The sequence below is a fragment of the Leptonotus elevatus genome, chromosome 2, assembly GCF_054856555.1.
Source record: "Leptonotus elevatus isolate MCC_2025b chromosome 2, RoL_Lele_1.0, whole genome shotgun sequence".
Lineage (NCBI taxonomy): Eukaryota > Metazoa > Chordata > Actinopteri > Syngnathiformes > Syngnathidae > Leptonotus > Leptonotus elevatus.
The window spans coordinates 9035450-9057364 of NC_141240.1; the positions used below are offsets into that span (position 1 = coordinate 9035450).

At 40.2% G+C, this 21915-nt stretch overlaps 2 protein-coding genes across 4 annotated transcripts; one reads left to right on the forward strand and one right to left on the reverse strand.

Moving 5' to 3' along the window:
- The first annotated feature begins 395 nt into the window (after nt 1-395).
- LOC147178330 (rho GTPase-activating protein 20-like) lies at nt 396-15422 on the forward strand. Of its 2 annotated transcripts, XM_086068558.1 has the most exons (16): nt 396-491; nt 3034-3153; nt 4467-4552; nt 6278-6451; nt 6527-6676; nt 6766-6807; nt 6887-6971; nt 7062-7139; nt 7879-7945; nt 8942-9121; nt 9211-9380; nt 9486-9650; nt 9893-10005; nt 10601-10793; nt 12300-12417; nt 12519-15422. In XM_086068558.1, the coding sequence occupies exons 2-16, from the start codon at nt 3082-3084 to the stop codon at nt 13262-13264; spliced, it is 2439 nt and encodes an 812-aa protein (XP_085924684.1). In that variant the 5' UTR covers nt 396-491; nt 3034-3081; the 3' UTR covers nt 13265-15422. The 2 variants fall into 2 exon arrangements, with proteins under 2 accessions (XP_085924684.1, XP_085924683.1); XM_086068557.1 differs by lacking the exon at nt 396-491 and having other exon boundaries at nt 2842-3153.
- LOC147178331 (adrenodoxin-like) lies at nt 14818-18175 on the reverse strand. Of its 2 annotated transcripts, none has more exons than XM_086068560.1 (4): nt 17732-18175; nt 15652-15740; nt 15439-15568; nt 14818-15216 (listed from the first exon to the last, which is right to left on the reverse strand). In XM_086068560.1, the coding sequence occupies exons 1-4, from the start codon at nt 17866-17868 to the stop codon at nt 15108-15110; spliced, it is 465 nt and encodes a 154-aa protein (XP_085924686.1). In that variant the 5' UTR covers nt 17869-18175; the 3' UTR covers nt 14818-15107. The 2 variants fall into 2 exon arrangements, with proteins under 2 accessions (XP_085924686.1, XP_085924685.1); XM_086068559.1 differs by having other exon boundaries at nt 15652-15776.
- Between the last annotated feature and the right edge of the window lie 3740 nt (nt 18176-21915).

Sequence of the window (21915 nt, forward strand, 5' to 3'; positions counted from 1 at the left end):
CACAATATCCATCTGAGACTGCTCCAACGTGATCTGCTTGGGAAAGGTGAGACATTCGGTTCAGTACTTCAAGGTGATTGGGCAATGTGGCAAATTGTACAAGCCTACCAAACTTTGTTTTGACCAATCATGGCAACTGATAAAAATGTTGTTGTAGGTTAAAAAAAATAAAAATAAAAATAAAGCACGATCATTCTTACCAGCTAAATTTGCACAGTGCTCCTCTCGCTGTTCTTCATTCAACAAGGAAACTGAGTAATTCTGTGAGAACAGAATTAATTGCAGTGTCCATGCATTCGTCCATGTAGTAAGGCTTCGAAGCTTCTTGTTTTCGTCACAGCCACTTATCCCGCCCCTAAACACAATTTTGCTTTGTGATTGGTTCGAACAAAAAGTGTAAGGATCGGTGAAAATCAGCGGGCTCGGTTCAAGATAGATTCTTGGGTGTTTGTGAACTCACAAATCCGGCGAGAATTCATCTTGCAGGCACGGTTAGTAATTGGTGGTAGGCTTGCAAAGTGTGGTCTGTGAGGCACCGTACTGCACCTCCTTCATAATGCCATAATGCATGCACTTTGAATTTAGGTTGTTGCATTCTATTAGTTCACCACTAGATGGGACTAAATTCTACACAGTTTCCTTAAAATCTGAAAGGTTTCTGCTATGGTTTCCCTCCACCTTGACTAAATTAAAAAATACTTTCAAATCACACCTTAAACGCCACCTATTTCGAAGTGCTTTTAATCTGTGATTATTATCCTTTGTCTAGTTTCTTTTGTTTGTTTGTTCTACATGTGTATAGATTAGATGTATCTTTGAGTGGTATTTTTTTCTTCTTTTGACTACTTTTATTATTGTAAATCCCTACTTTTAGGTCCAGGCTTTATGCTTTCTTCTTCTCTTTCTTCCTATGAACCCGTTTTCTACTGCTCATTTGTCTTCGACCCACTGTAGCTAAATTTTCAGGTAGGCTAATGGCGCAGATGGCGGTCATTGTTTAGCTGACCGATCCAGTATGCAATTCTATTCTAGGTAATGAATGCTCCTAATGGTTTGGTTTTAAGACGGATGGCTTTCTTGATGCAAATTTGTGTTATAGAAAAATGACTCCAATCTTAATCCTTTCAAAAACGTTTCAAAATGCAGATAGCTTCATCACAGATATGAAATTGTTTATAAGAGAGTCAGGTTCAGCTCATGCCCCCAAAAATGTTTATGCCAATGCCCTTGGATGTTGTGCTTAGTTTGTAACACATTCTGTATATTATTACCAAATCGTTACAAGGATTGGAAATGTAGATTTGTTGAAACGTGACATAATGGAATAAATCAATAGTTTTCTCACTCAGGAATTAAACTTGTGTGCTTTTCTCTGACACGCCCAAGGCTGCTCATTATCAACATTAGGAAAAGTAATCATTGTAGTGATCCAATTTAATGGAGTCGATGGTGGCCAATTTGGGGAAGGAGCACTTGCTGGCCTCATTTGGCTTTAGCCCAGTTTGTGGCCCACTTCTCTTTCTTCAAAAGTGTGATCGATAAACTGGATTTCAGTGTTCTCAAAGCTTTAATTCAATGCAGCGGAACCTTCAACGTAAAATATATATCAAGTTATTTCTCTACATAAATGCCCCAAAAGTTGGATCTTGCACTGTCACCGTGTTTGATATCAGCAGAACTCAAAAGTGTTGCGATCTGAAGGATGAACTCCACAAGGGATGAATTGACAGCTCCAGTGAGTTGTGTACTGTATGTCAAAGATGCGTGTGAACCGGGAGGGCGAGAAGTGAATGTAATATTTACCTGAGCTATGTTGAGTGTGAATGCGAAGAGACTTTACTCTCAGACATGCATAGTAATCCAAATTTTTGTTCAGTTTTATTGAACGTTATTATATACACCAGTGATCCTATACATGTGATCCCTATAAATATTACTTAACTCATTCACTGCCATTGACGGCTATAGACGTCAAAAATTCATTTGAACTATTTCTATTAGTTTTACTTTTTTTTTTTCACTTTTGTTAACAAGAGTATGAAAACCTCGAAGAACATTATTGTACATTTAGAACAGATGTACAATTTTTGATTAATCGTGAGTTAACTATTGAAATCATGCGATTAATTACAATTACAAATTTGAATCGCCTGACGCCCATCATTTTTAATAATTTAATCGCCCGATGCTTCTAATTTTTTAACTCATTCACTGCCATTGACGCAAAAAAATCATTAAAACTATTTTTATTAGTTTAAATTTTTTTCCCACTTTTATTAACAAGAGTATGAAAACCTAGACATTTTTTAAATAACCTTTAAAAAAAATGATTATTAAAAAATTCGGGGCGTAACTAATTAATCGCATGACTTTGTTAACTCACAATTAATCACAAATTTTATATCTGTTCTAAATGTACAATCATTTTTTTCTAGGTTTTCATACTCTTTTAGACATTTTTTTAAAACTAATAGAAATAGGTTAAATGAATTTTTGACGTCTATAGCCGTCGATGGCAGTAAATGAGTTAATGTTACTCTGAAGTAATGAAAGGACGGCGCCATTTTATCGCTGGGACAAGCAATTTACTTAAGTACAGTAATGAAGTACTGTATTTATACTTTGCTACTTAGCACCACTGGTCGTATGCATAGTTATGCAGCACATCCAGCTGTCCACCTTAAATCACTTGTGTTTAACTGTCACAATGCAAGGGGACATGCCGGTAGTTAACGGTTAACAAAGTGTGAGCAACTTCTAAAAATAGAGGCAACTTTTCCCTGTCTGCGTTCAGGCGCCGCCTCTGCAATGAGTGTCGACGCATTAAGAGGTGGCTAATCCACAAAGACCAGACGCATGTGGGTTTGCACCTCTCGAACCTGGGCGCTGATCATTTAGAATTGGATTATTATCTCTCTTCTGTGTGTGTGTGTGTGTGTGTGTGTGTGTCACTTAAATGACAGGCTGAACATTTCTTGCAACTTCCAAAGTACTGAGATGTTTTTTCCTCCTGGATTGCATTAATGAGATTAGATTGTGTGAGGACAGCTGGACTCTGAACTGCAGACGTCTGGAGGCTGGATGGATAACATGTCTCCGCAACTTCAACAGGACCGACTGAGCCAGGGTTCGGGACAAAGCGACAACAGACGGGTAGATATTTTATACACTTTTGTTGTTGTCCAATGAAAAGCGTGATCTATTTATTGTTAAATGTCAACATTATTTCCCCAAATTAATGGTAATTTTTATTATTCAGAGTGTTCCAAGTGATCCTAATGAGGGCAAGTGGTATAGAAAATGAACGGATGGTTGATTAACACATTCACTGCCATTGACGGCTATTGACGTAAAAAATTCATTTAAACTATTTCTATTAGTTTACCTTTTTTTCCCACTTTTGTTAACAAGAGTATGAAAACCTAGAAGAAGAAAAAATATTGTACATCTAGAACAGATATCAAAATTATGATTAACGGGAGTTAACTATTGAAGTCATGCGATTAATTACAATTAATATTTTTAATCGCCTGATGCGATAAAAAATGAAAAGAAAAGATTATTAAAAAGGAGGAGCGTCAGACGATTACATTTTTTTATCGTAATTAATTGCATGACTTCACGAGTTAACTCACGATTCATCACAAATTTGATATCTGTTCTAAAAGTACAATTAAAAAATTGTAGGTTTTCATGCTCTTGTTAACAAAAGGGTAAAAAAAAAAGTTTAACTAATAGAAATAGTTCAAATGAATATTTGACGTCTATAACCGTCATTGGCAGTGAATGAGTTTTAAATACATATTTAAAATATTCCAGAAATCCCTACAAATGCTCAGTATGTGTACAGTCTGTGGCATGACACACTTTGTCCTCCATTTTTTTTGTACTATGGCCAAATATGCTATCTAGTTGGTCTGTTTTTTTAATGGCAGTCTCAAAAATGCATGCCGCACACTCTTGCTTGACTGTGTTCAAACATACTATAACACGCCAAAGTCCATTGAGACATTAAACTTAATTTTGCACCAAATTTAAGGTGTGCAAGTGTGAGGAATGTTTGCCTCAGTTGGATCAACAGTATTACACAGTATTAGAATGCCCCAAATGTGCGGCCTGTTAATTCAGAATTGTGGAACCTTGAGCCAGGATAAAAGAGGCTGACTGGACCGTGATTGTGATTGACAATAATAATGCAGCATACCATATTTGTGGCATATTTGCAGCAAAGTGTTGGTCAAAGGGGCAGCAGGTAGCCAGTGCCCGAGGCTGCCATTCTAAAATGTGCACTCGTCCTCATCAGCGTAGTGAGGGTCTCTTTTACCAAGACAAGGCATTTGTTTGTGGCGTCATAGGAACACACATACACAGGAGAACAGAAACACGGCTGCTGTTGGATCTTGAACCTACCAGTAACCAGACCAAATCCTTCAAGACAATGTTGTTTACATTTGTTTCTCTTTTAGCGGGTGAAGTCCCAAAGTCTTCGGTGTCAGTCCGCACCTTCCCTAGTCATCAGAAAAGCTCTCTCCAGGTCCAAAACCCTTTCCAGGTAAAACCCTTTCCACGCACAGGAGATGACTTAGCAACATTGCTTGATCAACACTGTATTTCCTTCTTCAATTTTGATGTACATGATGACAATTTTGGCCATTGTTTTTAGCAAAATGCAGTTTTCCACAGGCTTGGAAAACAATTACGGTAGTAATACAATTAACGCCAGGGGTCAACAACCTGGCGCCCCAAAGGACCATATGAGTAGCCCAGCAGGAATGTTGTGGAAGTAATAACTATAAAGTTAAATCTATAGAAATAAAATGTTAGTACTGGTAGAAGCCACTTACATAAATTAATATAATAATATATATATATATTTTTTAAATAGCAGACTAACGACATTATTAGCGGCAAATTTGTTATTTCAGAAGTGTATATGTAACTGGCAGCCCTTCACATGAATCAGTACCCAAGAATTAGCTCTCAGCATCAAAAAGGTTGTTGACTGTCAACGGAAAGTTACTGCTCCCACCATCAGTGTCGGTCGTTGACCATCAGTGTTGAAGTCAAAGCCTTTGAACGACCTGAAGATTTCCTGTCTTTAGAGCCATTTTAGGCCAAATAAATAACCCCAAATTTGTGTGGAGCCGCAAAACATTTTTCAGATTGTGATGATAGTGGGCCACGTAGGGTCCAAGTGGGCCCTAATTAGAGCTGGACCAAAACACATAAATATGACAGCAGAATCCAACACATTCATTTTCTTCGACCTTTCCGCTTCGCTTTTCGGATTTGTTTTTGTAATTTTTAATACTTAATTTCTCATACATTTTTAGACTTTTCTGCCTTTCTCTCAAATTTCTGACATTTTTATCAGTTTTATGGACATAGGGTAATTTTTTGCCTCTCTTCTTCCTTTTTATTTTATGGCTATTTTGGGGATTTTTTTCTGTCTTTGCTGTTATAAATTTTCTGACATTTTTGGCAATTTTGAGTATGTATATGGTAATTTTCGGGATATTTTTTTTTTTTGGGACATTTTATAGTTACTTTTTGAATGTTTTCTTTTTTGCTTTTTTTTGTATGGATTTTCCGACTCTTTAAACAATTCCAAAGATATTTTATGGTAAGTTTTGGAATTTCTTCTTTTGCTTTTGGACATTTAATGGTTACTTTTGAACATTTTCTTTTCTGCATTTTTTAAAAATTCAATTCTATGACATTTTTGCAATTTTCTGGTAAATTTCAGAATTTCCTCTTCCTTTTTGGGTATTTTATCTAATAAAAAAAAAAGCGTAACTTAAAAATTTGGACTCACAATTTTTGGATATTTAATTATTCATTTATTTTCTAAATCAATTCATTTAAAGAATTTTTTGTCAATTTTTTTTTTTAAATTTCTAGTCATTTTATTTAGCGACCCACAGGGAGCCACATGAGAGGGACTAAAGAGCCACACGTAGCTCCAGAGCTGCAGGTCTAGACCTTTGCGCAAACGCCTGCTCCAGAAGTTCAGTGTTTTCATCAAAGCTGGTAGTAGCGGGCCTTCTGCTGCATGGTCCATCAAAAACAGACCCTTTTTTGGATCGCGTAACTTTTACCTTGTGATGTTCATAAAGCCTCCCAAGGTTGGCACTAAACTGCAGACAGGGACAAAAAGGCTTGCCAGGCAGCAATTTTGCAATGGTGGTCCAATGACAATTGGCGAGCCATCGGAAAGGGAATATTATGCCTGACCCCTAGTAATAGTGATTTGGCGCCACGTGTTGGGCTCTTCCAGAGAGAGCCTCCCGCTTCCCGTGTTCCCGGAGACGTGCTCATTGGTCCAGTCCTGCCTGAGAGTGGCCGACAGGTTGTTTCTCCAACATGGACACACTCAGTTGAAAACTGGCATGCAGACTCAAGACAGACACTTCTTCCTCTTCACCGACATCCTGGTGATCGCCAAAGCCAAGTGAGCGCGCGTGCGTGTGTCAACGCCCGCAGAAGGCAAGATGTTCACATGCATGCGACATTTACGTTGCGTCAGGTCAGCCAACCAATTCAAGCAGAAGGCCCAAGCGCGCGTATGCGAAATGTGGACGGCAAGTTGCATGGAGGAGGTGTGCGAGGGAAGCACCTGCCCCGAGAGGAGCTTTGTCATTGGGTGGCCCACCTGTAACTCGGTTGCAACGTTCAGGTGAAACACACACTCTAAAAAATAAGAAACACGTACATACGCATCAGGTATTTCTACATTCATGCTGCGAGTTTTGTTTGACATGTCAGCTCAGCGGAAGAAAAAGAGAAATGGTTGTCTCTCCTGAAAAGGTGAGCTCGTCTTGAATGCGGCACGTTGATGTGCGTTTGCGTGCAAGTGGCAAACGAAACCTTTTCATCTTCTCTGTAGTCGCATTAAAGAGGAAAAAGAGAAGCAAGAACCGAAAACCATCCCTCTCAGAGTGAATGGGAAGGGACTTAACACTTACGCTGTTGTAAGCAGACGTAGAAAAAGAAAATGTTCATTTACCAAAACAATTTCCCTGCTTCCCACTCATTGGATGTGATCCTCTTCCGCCATTTAGACCAAGACTCTGCCCGTCAGCAACTCTGATTCGACCCATGAGGTCATCCGACTGGCCCTGCAGCAGTTTTGCATCATTGTGAGTAACATCGCCAGTTGGATACCTTCCGTCTAATATTAACTCATTCACAGCCATTGACGGCTATAGACGTCAAAAATTCATTTGAACTATTTTTATTAGTTAAACTTTTTTTTTCACTTTTGTTAACAAGAGTATGAAAACCTAGAAGAAAATGATTGTACATTTAGAACAGATATAAAATGTGTGATTAATCGTGAGTTAACTAACTAAAGTCATGCGATTAATTACGATAAAAAATTGTAATCGCCTGACGCCCCTAATTTTTTACCTTTTCTTTAAAAAAATAAATAAAAATAAAATAATTGTTATTGTTTTTTTCAAATTTTTAATAATCTTTATTTTTATTTTTTAAAGAAAAGATTATTAAAAATTAGGGGCGTCAGGCGATTACCATTTTTTATTGTAATTAATCGCATGACTTCACTAGTTAACTCACAATTAATCACAAATTTTATTTCTGTTCTAATACAAAAAAAAGAAAGTCTAGATTTTCATACTCTTGTTAACAAAAATGGGAAACATTTTAAACAAATAGTTTTTCTTTCTTTCTTTTGTTAAGTTTTCATACTCTTGTTAACAAAAGTGGAATTTAAATTTAAATTAATAGAAATAGTTCAAATGAATTTTTGACGTTTATAGCCGTCAATGGCAGTGAATTAGTTTAAAAAAAGTCTATATTTTAAAAAAATATATATATATTTGTGGCATAACTGTCTGACTTTGTTTTTGTGTTCAGGGTAACGTGAAGGACTACCAGCTGTGGATCCTCTCTAAGAGGGACAATACGCCCTACCCGCTCATTGGTTAGTCAGCAGCTTTGATTCATTTCCATCGCTTAGTTTAGATGGATGCAGGATTTCTGTTTTCTGCTTCTTGAAACTTGAAAATTATCAATTTGCTTTAACGTTCGCAACCAACGATTGTCAGTTTGTTTGTTAGCTGGCGGAATGCAAAAACAACATAGCACAATTTGTTGGCTGACTAACCTCCTATTTATTGTGCTTTGTAATGCATTTTCCCCTTCGTGTTTTATCTGTCGGCTTACAAATTTGTAGCTGTGACTATGAATTGGCGAGTCGGTTCTTAAAGCGAATCTTAACTCATTCACTGCCATTGACGGCAAAAATTCATTTGAGCAATTTCTATTAGTTTCACATTTTTTCCACTTTTGTTAACAAGAGTATGAAAACCTAGAAAGAAAAAAATATTGTACATTTAGAATAGATATAAAATTTGTGATTAATCGTGAGTTAACTAGTGAAGTCATGCGATTAATTACAATTTAAAAAAATTATCGTCTGACAACCTTAATTTTTAATAATCTTTTCGTTTTTCTTAATTAGGGGCATCAGGCGATTAATTGTTTTATTGTAATTAATCACATGACTTCACTAGTTAACTCAAGATTAATCCAAAATTTTATATCTGTTCTAAATGTACAATTTTTTTCTAGGTTTTCATACTCTTGTTAACACAAGTGGAAAAAAATGTGAAACTAATAGAAACCGTTCAAATTCATTTTTGACGTCTATAGCCGTCAATGGCAGTGAATGAGTTAAAGTTGCATTGTGGAGTGGAAAATGTTCATCTTAAATCTTTTTCTACATCATGCATGCTCCACTAATGCCCAGATGAGTACAAAGAGCTCTGACTTTTTTTCAACAAAGACTAATCCTATCAGCTTGTATCTTCCCTTCTCTGTTGGTTCTGTGTCTGTGGAACACTGTGGCATGCGCTTCAAGCTTGAAAAATACAACATGCATGAAGAACAACCTACTCCCGGTTGTCCTCTGTCTCAGGTCACGAGTTCCCCTTCAGTATCCACATGAGTCACGTGAGGCAAACGTTGACCCACAGCGCTACGGCGCCCGAGGGCGGAGACTGGGCGATGCAGTCGGAGCAGCTGCAGGTGCACAAGCGCTGCCAGTTCATCCTGAGAGCCCGCCCTGACGAAACGCTTCAACTGCATGTGGCCACAGGTCAGCTCGGCAACTCTAACAATGGCGGATATACACATATATATATATATATATATACATATATATATACTCTCTTGTGTCTGTGTCAGAGTTCCCCCAGAAGCCATTAAAAAGGAGGCGCTCCCTCATCACTTGGGCCTTTCTGCGAGGCTCCTCCCCCCAGATGGCGTCATCCACGGGCACCGCTTCTCAGGGCTGCTTATTCGGACGCCCGCTCAGCGCCGTGTGCGTGGAAGATGCTCTGCCAAAGCCCGTGATGGTGGGTGTTCATTTTCCTGACAAGTTTCTGGACAGTTACCGGAAATGTCCCGCCCCTTCACCGATTTGAGCAGAACACCATCTCATGGTCATCCTCCCTTGCTAGGACATGCTGACGCTTCTGTATCACGAGGGCCCGTGGACGCGGGGCATCTTTCGGCGGCCGGCGGGCGCTCGGGCCGTCAGGGAGCTGCGCGACTCACTGGACGCTGGCCAGTTCCTTCTCCCGCTCACACGGGACCACATCTTCATCATCGCCGGCGTCTTTAAAGTAGGCTTGTCATGATGACCCACATCTCTCACCTGGCCTTTAATCTCCTCCCGCACATCCACATTAGCAGGACAACATGTTCATAGGGTCCTTAATCTGCATTCTAATCCTTGTTATTGTGATTGGACAAGCACTCCTGTGTTTATGCCTTCTTTGACCCCATCACAGCCCAAAATGTCCATTTCTAATGTAAACATCTTTCCTCACTGTCGGTCACTGAATAGCTCTTCAATGTTTCCCAGGACTTCCTTCGCAACATCCCCGGCAGCCTGTTATGTTGTGAGCTGCATGGAGAATGGATGGACGTGCTGGTCGATGAAGAGGGGGAGGAGGAGCGGGTGCAAGAGATACAACGGTGTGATAAACCGCTGACCACTTGGCCAATTTGTTGACATTTCTTGCACGTAAAAATGAACTCATTCACTGCCATTGATGCTATAAACGTCATCAATTCATTAAAGTAAAAAATGTTTCCACTTTTTTTAACAAGAGTATGAAAACCTAGATTTTTTTTGTACATATAGAACAGATATAAAATTTGTGATTAAACTAGTAAAGTCATGCAATTAATTACGATTAAAACATTTTAAATATTTTCTTTAAAAAAAACAAAAATAAAATAATTGTAATTATTTTTTAAAAAGTTTTAATAATCTTTATTTTTTAAAGAAAAGATTATTAAAAATTAGGGGCGTCAGGCGATTACCATTTTTTATCGTAATTAAACGCATGACTTCACTAGTTAACTCACAATTAATCACAAATTTTATTTCTGTTCTAATACAAAAAAAATAAAGTCTAGATTTTCATACTCTTGTTAACAAAAATGGGAAACATTTTAGACAAATAGAAATCGTTAAAATGAATTTTTGACGTCTATCGTCATCAATGGCAGTGAATGAGTTAAAGTCAATTGTCGCCAATAGAAACAGTTGCTTGTCCTCCTGCAGGGTGATGAGTCGGCTGCCCAAAGATAACGCCGCGTTGCTACGCTACGTGCTGGCCGTGCTGCATGCTATACGAGACAACTCCCGCGAGAACCAGATGACCAGCTTCAACCTAGCGGTGTGCATCGCTCCCAGCATGCTTTGGCCTCCCGGGGCACTGTGCAGCCCCGAGGCAGAAAATGAAGGAACCAAGAAGGTAAGTGAAAGTGCAAAAGTTTTTTTGGGGGGGGTTAAATGTTTCCTATTAGTTGTAATGGCAACATTCACCATGAGATGGCAGACATTGCTTAGTTGCGCTTCCGCTAGCCATCAGGAATTTTCACCAAATTTAAAAACAAGCCTATCGACCTAGTTGGCTTGGAGACGTAATTACTAGGTGTGGGAATCTTTGAATGTCTCACGATTCGATTCGATTCCGATTTTTGGGCCTGCAATCCGATTCAGAATCGATTTTCGATTCAAAATGATTTGAGTGACAATGATTTTTGCTTCAATTTATAGATGTTTAAGGAAATGTAATGATCTACTCCAGTCTGACTTGCTAATTAGCGCGCTACTCGCGGCACTTTTATCACTCAAAAGAACGGCTCCACGCTGAAAAAAAACAAACTTATTGGAATAACTTGATTGTGACTTTTTCCTTCTACTCTCTAATGTGGCTAAAACTTAACAGTGTATTAGACCGCGTGGAACCACACTGCCCCTCAGTGGCCAAACCGGGTGCAACATGAACAGCGCTCCAAATAAAGGCACACACAGACAAAGGCAAGACAGTATAAAATAATTTAAATAAAATAGATTTTGGGACATTTAAAATTGATTCTGAATCGTACTAAATGAGAATCGATTTTTTGGGCACACCCCTAGTAATTACCAGGAAGAGCTCACTCGTCATATATTATATATATGTTAAGGCTGGGGAAACAAAACTGAGTGAACTGTCGAGTAGGACTAATAATTTGGAAATTTTTAATAAAATTGCACGACAAGTTGAGTTGGTAAGCCTATATGGGTGATTTTTGTGAATTTCCTGTTTAGCACTTTTATGCTTTGAATGGTGATTCTGATGCATCGGAACCTTGACTTTTGCACTGTTTAAAAAAAAAAAAGACAAAAAAGGAAATAACCAGTGTTTTTTTTTTTTATTGTTTCAAACCCTTTGTTGAAAAATGTATCTTTGTTACATGCATTTCAGCAAGATAACGTGATGCACATGCACATATTTTGCCCATATTGAAATCCATCAGGTTTAGAAAGTGCACGGTCCTATGTGGCCCCCTGGTGCTGATGACAAATGGTGGCCTCCTCCAGCATTTAAGCTGGCCATCCTTGCATTAGAGAAGCTTTTCTGAGTGTCCTTGCTTCCTTTACAGAGTTTACACTGCTGTGCTTTTGAAATGACCCGTTTTGACATTTTGAGCCACCGCAAAGACTTGCTCGCTCCTTTCCTGCACTCGACTTGTCCTTGGTGCCCCTTCAGATCGTCTCTTAAGGTCACCTATAACACAAGCAGGGATAGCCACGCATCCTCAAACAATTACGCCCTTTAGATCAGATAACTGCCTTCTCCCTTTTTTTTTTTTTTTTTTAAGTTGGTCAACAATTCAATTTATAACCTTAAATTGGTTCCGTGTAGAGTGTAGAAAACGAATTGTGTACGTAAGTTGAAAACTCAATGAAGTGTTTGTGTGGTTCGCTGCAGGTTTGTGACTTGGTGAAATTCATGATCGAACACTGCCAGCAGATTGTGGGAGAGGAGCCCTCTTCCCTGTTTGGAGGCTCGCCACGGAGACTCAACACGCAAGAGCCAGAACTCTGCGGTACTCGCCATCTTGTATCTGATCCAATTTGACGCTGAAAACATTGTATGTCTACATTGATGGTCACTCACACAATTTTGTCACATTTCCCCGACCCGCAGACAATTGGATGTACCCTATGACAGACTCGTCCTATGACAGTCTAGAGAACGAGTTGGATACCAGCAGCGGCGGCTCGCCAAGTTTTTGCGGCAGACGTCTCCGATCCAAACCAGGCAGTCTGGACTCGGTCCTCACCTTCAGCGACTACGAGCAGGACAACGAGGCAGACGTGCGGCACGCTGACTGGCAGGCGCTCAGGGCAAGCGGGCCGATCCAAGATGCACCCGTGGCGGACCCCTCCTCGTCCACCCTGGACTCCGTTTACCTGCTCAGACAGCGTCGGCGTTCTGAGCCGGCATTGGTGCACGTAGCAAAGATTCAGCCGAGCCCGTCCGGCGGCAGCACGGACGGGCTCACTGGCGACGATGACGACGACGACGACGACGACAAAGGCCAGCGGGCCTCGAAGTCGGGGCTTCACCAGAGGTACAGAAAGTCACTGGCGGCCATGGAGACCAGCTCCTCCAGCATATCCTCGAACCCCACCTCCCCTGCACCAACACAGGTCAAAGCATGCGATGCCGCAAGCTGCACTTTGGCTTCAGGCAGACCGCAGACAAGTCGCAAAGCGTGTCCAGCCAAAGAGCATCTGAAATGCTTAAAAACTTTGAAAAGCTGCAGGAGTCTCCACCCCAACTCTTGGCTGAGGAAAGACCGCAGATTGTCTTTAAATCAACAAGAGAGCTTGGAGAAGAACTCTGCCTCTAGCGAACGCACAAATTCACCCACCGCTGATGAATATTAGCATCTTTGGCAGGCTAAAGTCACCATTTCTACAGATTCTAGAATACGGCTGAGTTAACAGCAGCTGTCATGTGATATAGTTAACCGATTAAATGGAAGTAAAAATGAGTTCCTCCTTAAATTAAACGTGAAAGTGTGAATACGCCACCTGGTGGATATCTTGCTACAAAGCATTTTCACGCTTCTGTTGTCTTACCTACTGTTTACAGGATTGTTTGTCTGCGCAGCAACAGTTCTTAATGTGCTCTGAAAAATGTTAACAAGCAATTTAACTGTTTTAAATATGTTCTATGCACCCCCACATGTCCAAATATAGCATTCTGATTAACATTGCGTTCGTAGAATGTTAATTTAGCAGCAAAATCCACTCGTTTTTATCCATCTCAAGGTGCGGCCATTTTGTCATTTGCTATCAACTGAAAATGACCTCACAGTTGCTCAGGGCTCATGTAACGACCAATCACAGCTCACCTGTTTCCTAACTTTGGTCATGTGACCATCGCAAGCTGAGCTGTGGTTGGTCGTTTAAGACTCATTAGTCTTGAGCAACTGTGGTATGTATCATTTTCAGTTGGCGAGAAGTAGTGATGGGAAAACGAAGCTTCATGAAGCACTTGTGATATTTTATTTTTTGACTCCCCTAGATGGTGCTCTTGGTTTAAATATAAAGGCTAGTGCAAAGGAAATTGATTACATTTCCACTGCATCTTTCAACCAAGAGTGGCATCTAGAGGAGTCAAAAAATATTACAAGTGCTTCATGAAGCTTCACTTTCCCATCACTAGCGAGAAGTGGCAAAATGGCCGCCCCTGAGATGAATAAAACGGGTGGTAATTCCACAAACGCAGTATTAATCAGAATGTCGTGTTTAGACTGGTGGGGCTGCATAGAAGATTTTTCACTTGACTTCCCCTTTAACTCATTGACTCCCCGCCATTTTCACTGAAGCAACCCCCTTCGCTCCTGGTTGTTTTACTGGATTTTGACTCATTTTGCAAGTCCCACAAAATATTGTGTTCTATTGCTATAAAACCATGGGACCTACCAAAAGAAAGATTAGAGTATCTGTTTCCATTCAGCAATTAGCATTAGAAATAGAATATAGTTAAGTTTCATCATTATTCACAAACCTGTTGATAACACTGGGGGAAAATAGCTTTTTTCGCAACATGGCCCTGGTTGATCTCTTATGCTCTGCTGCTACACGCTGGTCGTTTTTTGTAATAACTACAATTGCGTTAAGCGACCTCTTCAGGTCAGAGGCTGCATCAAAGCCTTCAGTATGCTTTTGCATTTAAAAAAGAAAAGAAAATGAAAATGTATAAATATGTTTTTGGGACCATGGCAATATTTAAAATAAAACATTTGTATACGCATTTAGGAGCAAAAGAGTTAACGGCTATGAAAATCATCAACAGCAGTTCTATCACCTATAGATGTAACAAGATGGTGAGGATCGGGCTTCACCACTGCCCATCAAGCTCCCTCGTAAGAATCCAAGCAAACATTTACAAATGCTCTCATGGGCCTTTCCCTCCCAATACAGACGTGCTATTAGAAAGGTTACCTTTTTTATTACTACAATTATTATCTGCTTCCTCTATACACAGATGTGTTCTAGCTATGTACAATCACATGATAAAATTGTATGGTTATATAAAAGATGTCCAAATGTGGCGATAACGTCACATGACCGAATTACAATAAAATATGCTTGCTGTGCGGCTTTGCTAACATGTCAGTCACGTTCTGTTTGCCATTTTGATTTGATCGCTCCGTAGACGCGCAACAGCGTTTGTTGGTTCGTGTCGGTTTAGGCGCCGAGCATCACCATCAAAAAGTCGCTAAGAAGAGCCATCTTGACTTTGACGGATGTCTGCTACGCTCTCTGGAACGCGGGCCACTATGCCCTGCAGGGACCTGCTCAGACAGATCTGGCAACCCAGACGCGATCTACCGAGGAAAAGAGACACAGTCAGCCATTTCATTTGTAAGATACTTGTGGATCTTTGTGAGTGAAATACAAAAATAAAGATGAACAAAATGCTTGTCGTGTCTGTGCTCGAGCGGACTATCAATATGCTTGAACGTTTTATCAACAGTCACTTTATGACAAAATGAATTTGTTTCAAAAAATAAAAAAAGTCTTATGAACACCATCGAGTGTGTCCTTACGTGTCCGTCAGGCCGTACGCCAAGTCCAACATGTCCATTTCCTCGTCCGTGACGGGGCCCAGTTTTTTGTACACGTCCTCGTCAAAGATGAGATGGCAGGTGGAGCACGCTAGCGTCCCCTCGCATGCCCCTGCGGCCAAACACACACCAGTTCAAAGTGGCTCCTTATTGTATATACGCTGCTCATGCGAGCGCCGTGTCTTGTTTACAAACCAAAACCGTCAAAGTCGAGATCTTCGTTAATGACAACGTCCAGCAGCGAGTCGCCGGGAGACCCCTCCGCCGTTATCTTCTCGCCGTCCCTGTTAATGAAGTGGACCGTCACCTTGTTGTCCGACCTGCACGGGAAGTGAACAAGTGAGCACGTCACTACCAAGTTAAACGTTCCGTTTTTCTCTCTTTTTTTTCTTCCTTGCGCGTATTCAACTCGATGACCTTTTAAGAACTATGATGGCGAAACCGTGCATAATCTGACTAAATGCTAATCAGCCATAGTCAGACTCTCCTGCACCGATTGACCTTCTAAGCATGCCAAGATTTAAGCAAGTAAATGCTTGATCACTCTGGAGGGGGGGAAAAGGATAAGAAAAAAGCTGTTTGATAGCCTTGTAACCTGCCACAAAAAAAAAGAAAGAAAGATGGATGGCTGCAGCCTTGAGCTGGCAATTCAAGGTTCTACCGACCTCCCAAGTAGAACACACTCGAGCATGCAATCAGTCTTCGACTTTCAAAATTCCTTTCATGAGTGTGATGAGTTGGAACAAAAACACTTTTCGGCCAACTGCCACACAATGACAGGCGTGTACTCACAGAACAAAAAGTACAGGGTGTTCAATACAGTGTTTGACATTGTTGGTCATGTCAAATTTTAACAATAAGTGTGAAATTAAAGTTAAACTTAAGTTTAATGTTTCATTAAACGGGTGTGCCTGCCAATTTTACCCCCCACCCCCTGATCATAATGTTACAGTGGTTTAAAAAAAAATTATTATCCAAGAGATTTTTTTTTATATATACCTTACACCTATTTCAGTACACTTTGTTATGCATTTGTTAGTTGCTTTGTTTTTCTTTTTTAAACTAATCAAACACATTTCTTTTACTTTACATGTATAGTAGGTAGGGGTGGTAAAAAAAATCGATTCGGCAATATATCGCGATATTACAGCGCACAATTCTCGATATGCGGTCGAATCGATTTTTAAACATCAATTTTTTATGGGAATATTCAACAAAGCGTCTTACTTAGGGTTAGGATTTACACATTCAGCATTGAAGAATGTTATATTAATGGAACATTAAGCCTTAATATTTTATTTTAGTGCTGTTCAAACATGAAACAGACTGCAACCTGAATTTTCAGATCAATACATTTTCATACAAATCTTACAGTGTACATGTACAAGTTAACTGATTAGTATTTTCTAAATTTGAGTTAAAAAAAATTGCAATAATCAATTCAGATTCGTATCAGGAATAATCGGTATCGAATCGTGACCTATGAATCGTGATACGAATCGAATCTCCAGGTACGAGGCAATTCACACCCCTAATAGTAGGCCTACTTTTATCTGTACTTACTTTTCAAGAAGTACTTTAATCACAGTGTTACCTTTAATTACCAAGCGATGTATAACGTTTCAGTAGTAATCTTTAGTACATTTTAGAAAAACAGTAAAACCTCAGCCTCGTTTACAATTAATACTACTACTCTAATGAACTTTAATGTTGGTCACTATGCTGATATTTGGTGAGTTTAGTATTCTTACTTGGTGTAAAAAGTTCAAGACCTACTATTGTAGTATAACAACTGCCAAAAATTATGGAATCACTGGCTCCTGGAGGATGATCATTTAAAATTAAATAATTTAAAATTTCTTACAACTTGCAGTGGCTGTCAATGATTAAACCCAGCGACAAGCAGTATTTTTCATCAATCTGCTTCCAACTTCCTCTGATTGCTGTTTTTATTTTTTAAGTTACAGGCAGAGGGGTGGCATTTTGAATTACAAATGTTTTATAGAACATAGGCGATTCGCCTCTTATCTCCAAAATTGAGCATTTAAATGATCAACCACCAGGAGCGATTCCGTCATTTTTGCCAGTTGTTATGCAAACTGGATGGTTTTACACGTGCTTGTTTTAGCCGGTGCGTCAAGTTAGCAGACGTGAGCAAGTGACTGTGAACGTGAGTTATTTACCGAATAGCGGACAAAATGTCTTCAGGCCGAGTTGTTTGTGGCACACACACATGTGGTGTTTGCGCTGCCAGAAAGCGCAACGAACGACCTACCTCAGCGGTTGCTTGCCGGTGACGAAACTCCTGTGAGCAGTCAGCCCCGAAGCAGCACAACTTGCTGCCGCCTTCCGCGCATATTCGCGAACTCCAGCGTGGGCTATTCTCCGGAACGCTGTCAGCAGTGACGCCATTTGGATCACGAGCAATATGTCCAGTCCACTCGAGGGCGTTCTCTCACCTTAACGCGCTAGCAAGCTAGCGAGTTACTTAAAGCTACCAGGAGTCACTCAGTCAGTGTCACGCGTATTGCGTAATCGACTACTCTCTGCGATGCGAGATGACGGCGTGGACACACCGAACAACCACAGCATGGACGGGGACGTGACAATTAAAACTAACAAATAAACAACACGTTCAAACAAAAACAAACTTGCTTACAAAAACGACGCACTACCGCTTCCCATAGTATGTTTGTTTAGCATTGCATTTCCTGTTAAGGCAAAGAGTGGTAGCAGTCAACTTCTGGTCATTGTTTCAGAATAAAAGTTGAACCGTTGCCGAGGGAGTTGCATTGTGTCTCTTGTGAGTTCCACACTGAACGTAAAAATATTGTAAAATAAATAAAATATTCAAGACAGAGATCACAACTAATGGGCAAGACTTTATAAATACACTATAGTTGAGAAGCCTTAGCGTTTACTTTATTTTGGAGCATCCATATTTCTGTGCATTGTTTGGCAACGTTTACTTAAAATGAAATTAAGTGTGGGGTGCCCCAAGGGTCAATTTTGAGCCATTACCAAGGATTGAAATTAGTGGTTTCACATCATAGTTTGTGAGACAAAAATTGTCATTTTGCGTCTCCAGCAAAAATAAAAAAGTGAATGGGCCGACGCTGATGTGGCAAAACGCAGAGCTGCCAAATGTTAGGGAAATCATTACGTGCTAAGGTTACACCTGGCCCGTAACACATTAAGATTGTTCCAAATATTTAAATAATAATAATAATAATAATAATTAAAAGTCATCAGGGTTGTCTTTAGGACAAGCGCTCCCCACAGCTGTGGGTTGTGGCACCTCTTGGATCTTGTGTTGTCATTGTGTATGTTTGTACAGTGTTGTGTATGTATTGTTGGTACAGACTGTACATACAATACAATCAGCTGCCACATCCAGAAAAAAATATTGGTGACAATATAAAAGTTTATTAATATAAGTGTGGTATTTAGCATATTATCTTATTCAACTTAATACCAACCCATTCTCTGTATCACTCATCCTCACTAAGGTCACAGGGGTTATCCCAGCTAATTTTAAATTTGAAAATAAAAAACATAATAATATCATTATTATCAAATTCATTTACATCTATTTACATTCAAAAATCCAACAAAATAAAATGTGTTCGCTAGTAACATTCAACATTAACATTAATTTTCAGCCTTTTTATTTTTATTAAAAATAATAATGTGCTCGCTTTCAAAATTTTCACTTCTTGTCATAACCTTTTGGTGCAGTTTGTTTTTAATTTTTTATTAAAATACGAAGTTGGCCAATAAAAAATAAAAAAGTGCAGTGGCCGCAAATAGTCCCCCGGCCAAACTTTGAACACTAGCATCAGGTGAGTGACAGATTAATTGTACCCTCTGCCATCTATAGTGAAAGATCTTTAATTATTCTGCCTGTCACTATATTGCAACTTGCTAGCATAAACATGAACATTACTTCAAGTAAAGAAATCAACAATTTTGGACCAATTTGATGATCTCGCACAGAATCAGAGTCAGAATGGCTTTGTTGTCATTGTAAACATGTCACAACAAAATTAGGAGTGCTTCTCCATAAAGTGCATAAAATACAAAAGGAAAAAATAATCAAACCATAAGAAACAAAAAGAGAACAATCAGAGACACTCAAAAGTGTATTTTACATAAAGTGCATGCTAGTGCACAAAATGCAATAATAATAATAATAATAATAATAATAATAATAATAATAATAATCCATCCATCCATCCATCCATCCATCCATCCATCCATCCATCCATCTTCTACCGCCTATCCAAGGTCGGGTCGCGGGGGCAGCACTTTTAGGAGGGATTCCCAGACTTTTCTCTCCCCAGCCACTTCAACCAGCTCCTCCGACGGGATCCCAAGGCGTTCCCGGGCCAGCCGAGAGACATAGTCTTTCCAGTGTGTCCTGGGTTGTCCCCAGGACCTCCCGCCGGTGGGACATGCCCGGAACACCTTTCCAAGGAGGCGTCCAGGAGGCATCCGAACCAGATGCCCGAGCCACCTCAGCTGGCTCCTCTCAACGCGGAGGAGTAGCGGCTTGACCCTGAGTCCCTCCCGGATGACCGAGCTTCTCACCCTATCTCTAAGGGAGAGCCTGGACACCCTGCGGAGGAAACTCATTTCAACCGCTTGTATCTGGGATCTTGTTCTTTCGGTCACGACCCACAGCTCGTGACCATAGGTGAGGGTAGGAACGTAGATCGACCGGTAAATCGAGAGCTTCGCCTTACGGCTCAGCTCCTTCTTTACCACAACGGACCGTTACATAGTCCGCATCACTGCAGTCGCAGCACCGGTCCGTCCGCCTGTCGATCTCCCGCCCCATCCTGACCTCACTCGTGAACAAGACCCCAAGATCTTTAAACTCCTCCACTTGGGGAAGGATCTCATCCCCGACCCGGAGAGAGCACACCACCCTTTTCCTTTTCAAATGGTCTCAGATTTGGAGGTGCTGATTTTCATCCCAACCGCTTCACACTCGGCTGCAAACTGCTCCAGTGAGAGTTAGAGATCACGGCTTGATGAAGCCAACAGCACCACGTCATCTGCAAAAAAGCAGAGCTGCAATGCTGAGGCCACCAAACCGGACCCCATCAATGCCTTGGCTGCGCCTAGATATTCTGTCCATAAAAGTTATGAACAGAATCGGTGACAAAGGGCAGCCTTGGCGGAGTCCAACCCTCACTAGGAACCTATCCGACTTACTGCCGGCAATGCGGACCAGGCTCTGGCACCGGTCGTACACATAATAATAATAATAATAAATAAATAAATAATAATAATAATAATAAAATCCATGACTTAATAATATCATGCTGTTATTGTGGTTAAAATGGTCATGTAAACTTGACTTGGCTTGAAAATTGTAATGAGCTGGGGGGAAGCAGACTCTAAATCATGACATGCGGGTTCTGGCAGACCCGTATCGTCTACCCGAGGTAGCTGAAAGTGTCCATGACCTGAATGTGACAAGTCCTTAATTATACTATTTGCTCCACGCTGTTATGCATTATATGTAAGTATATGCTCCCTATAGTGGCGCGGGAAAGAGACCCAGGTGGAGCAGTTTGTTTGTGAGGATGTCGGGGACGATGGTATTAAACGCCGAGCTATCTACAATTAGCATCCTCACATAAGTGTTGCGGCATTCACTCCCCTGGCTCAGTGTGTCGCTATCGTGGACCTGTTTGGCCGGAGTGCAAACTGATGGCGGTCAAAGGAGGCTGGAAGACTAGATTTTATGTGCTGTGAAACCCGTTTCTCAAGACATTTCATGATAACAGGCGTTCGTGCTACGGATCTGTAGCTGTTAAGGTCTTCTGGAACACACACATTGATTGATCGGCTACAAATACTCACAGGGCTATATAGGACCACATACACTTCCTTGTATGACAAAAATGCTATTTTAGAAAAAAATACATTTATGCATTTAGGCTAAATAAGTTTGAAGCAAACAACAAAATAACCACATTCTGTGATTTATTTTATTGTATTCGTTTTCCAGTGCAAAGCGTTCTCGCATAAAAATTGCCTTTCAAAAGTAGCACAAAACTGCTGAGCAGCAAACCAACACTCCTGTTATGTTTGGAAAATCTAGAAAGGAAAAAAAAAGGTTCAACTTTATCTGCTGGCATTAGTTTTTTAATTTTCGAGTTTTAAATATTTAAAAAAAATTGCATATTTGCGTTTTAATATTTTTTGAGGATTATACATTAGAACTGATCACACTAACCCATGAACATTGTTAAGAAACAAACAAAACAAAGCAAGGTAAGGGCAAGGCAATTAGCACATTTCATACACAAGGCAACTCAATGTGCTTTACACAAGGAAAGACAACACCTATAAGCATCAACAAACACAGTAGTTAACAACATTCAACAGGAGGGCTACATGTAAGAACTCTTTTTGCGCATTTTTTCCATAAAAATCAACTTGCTC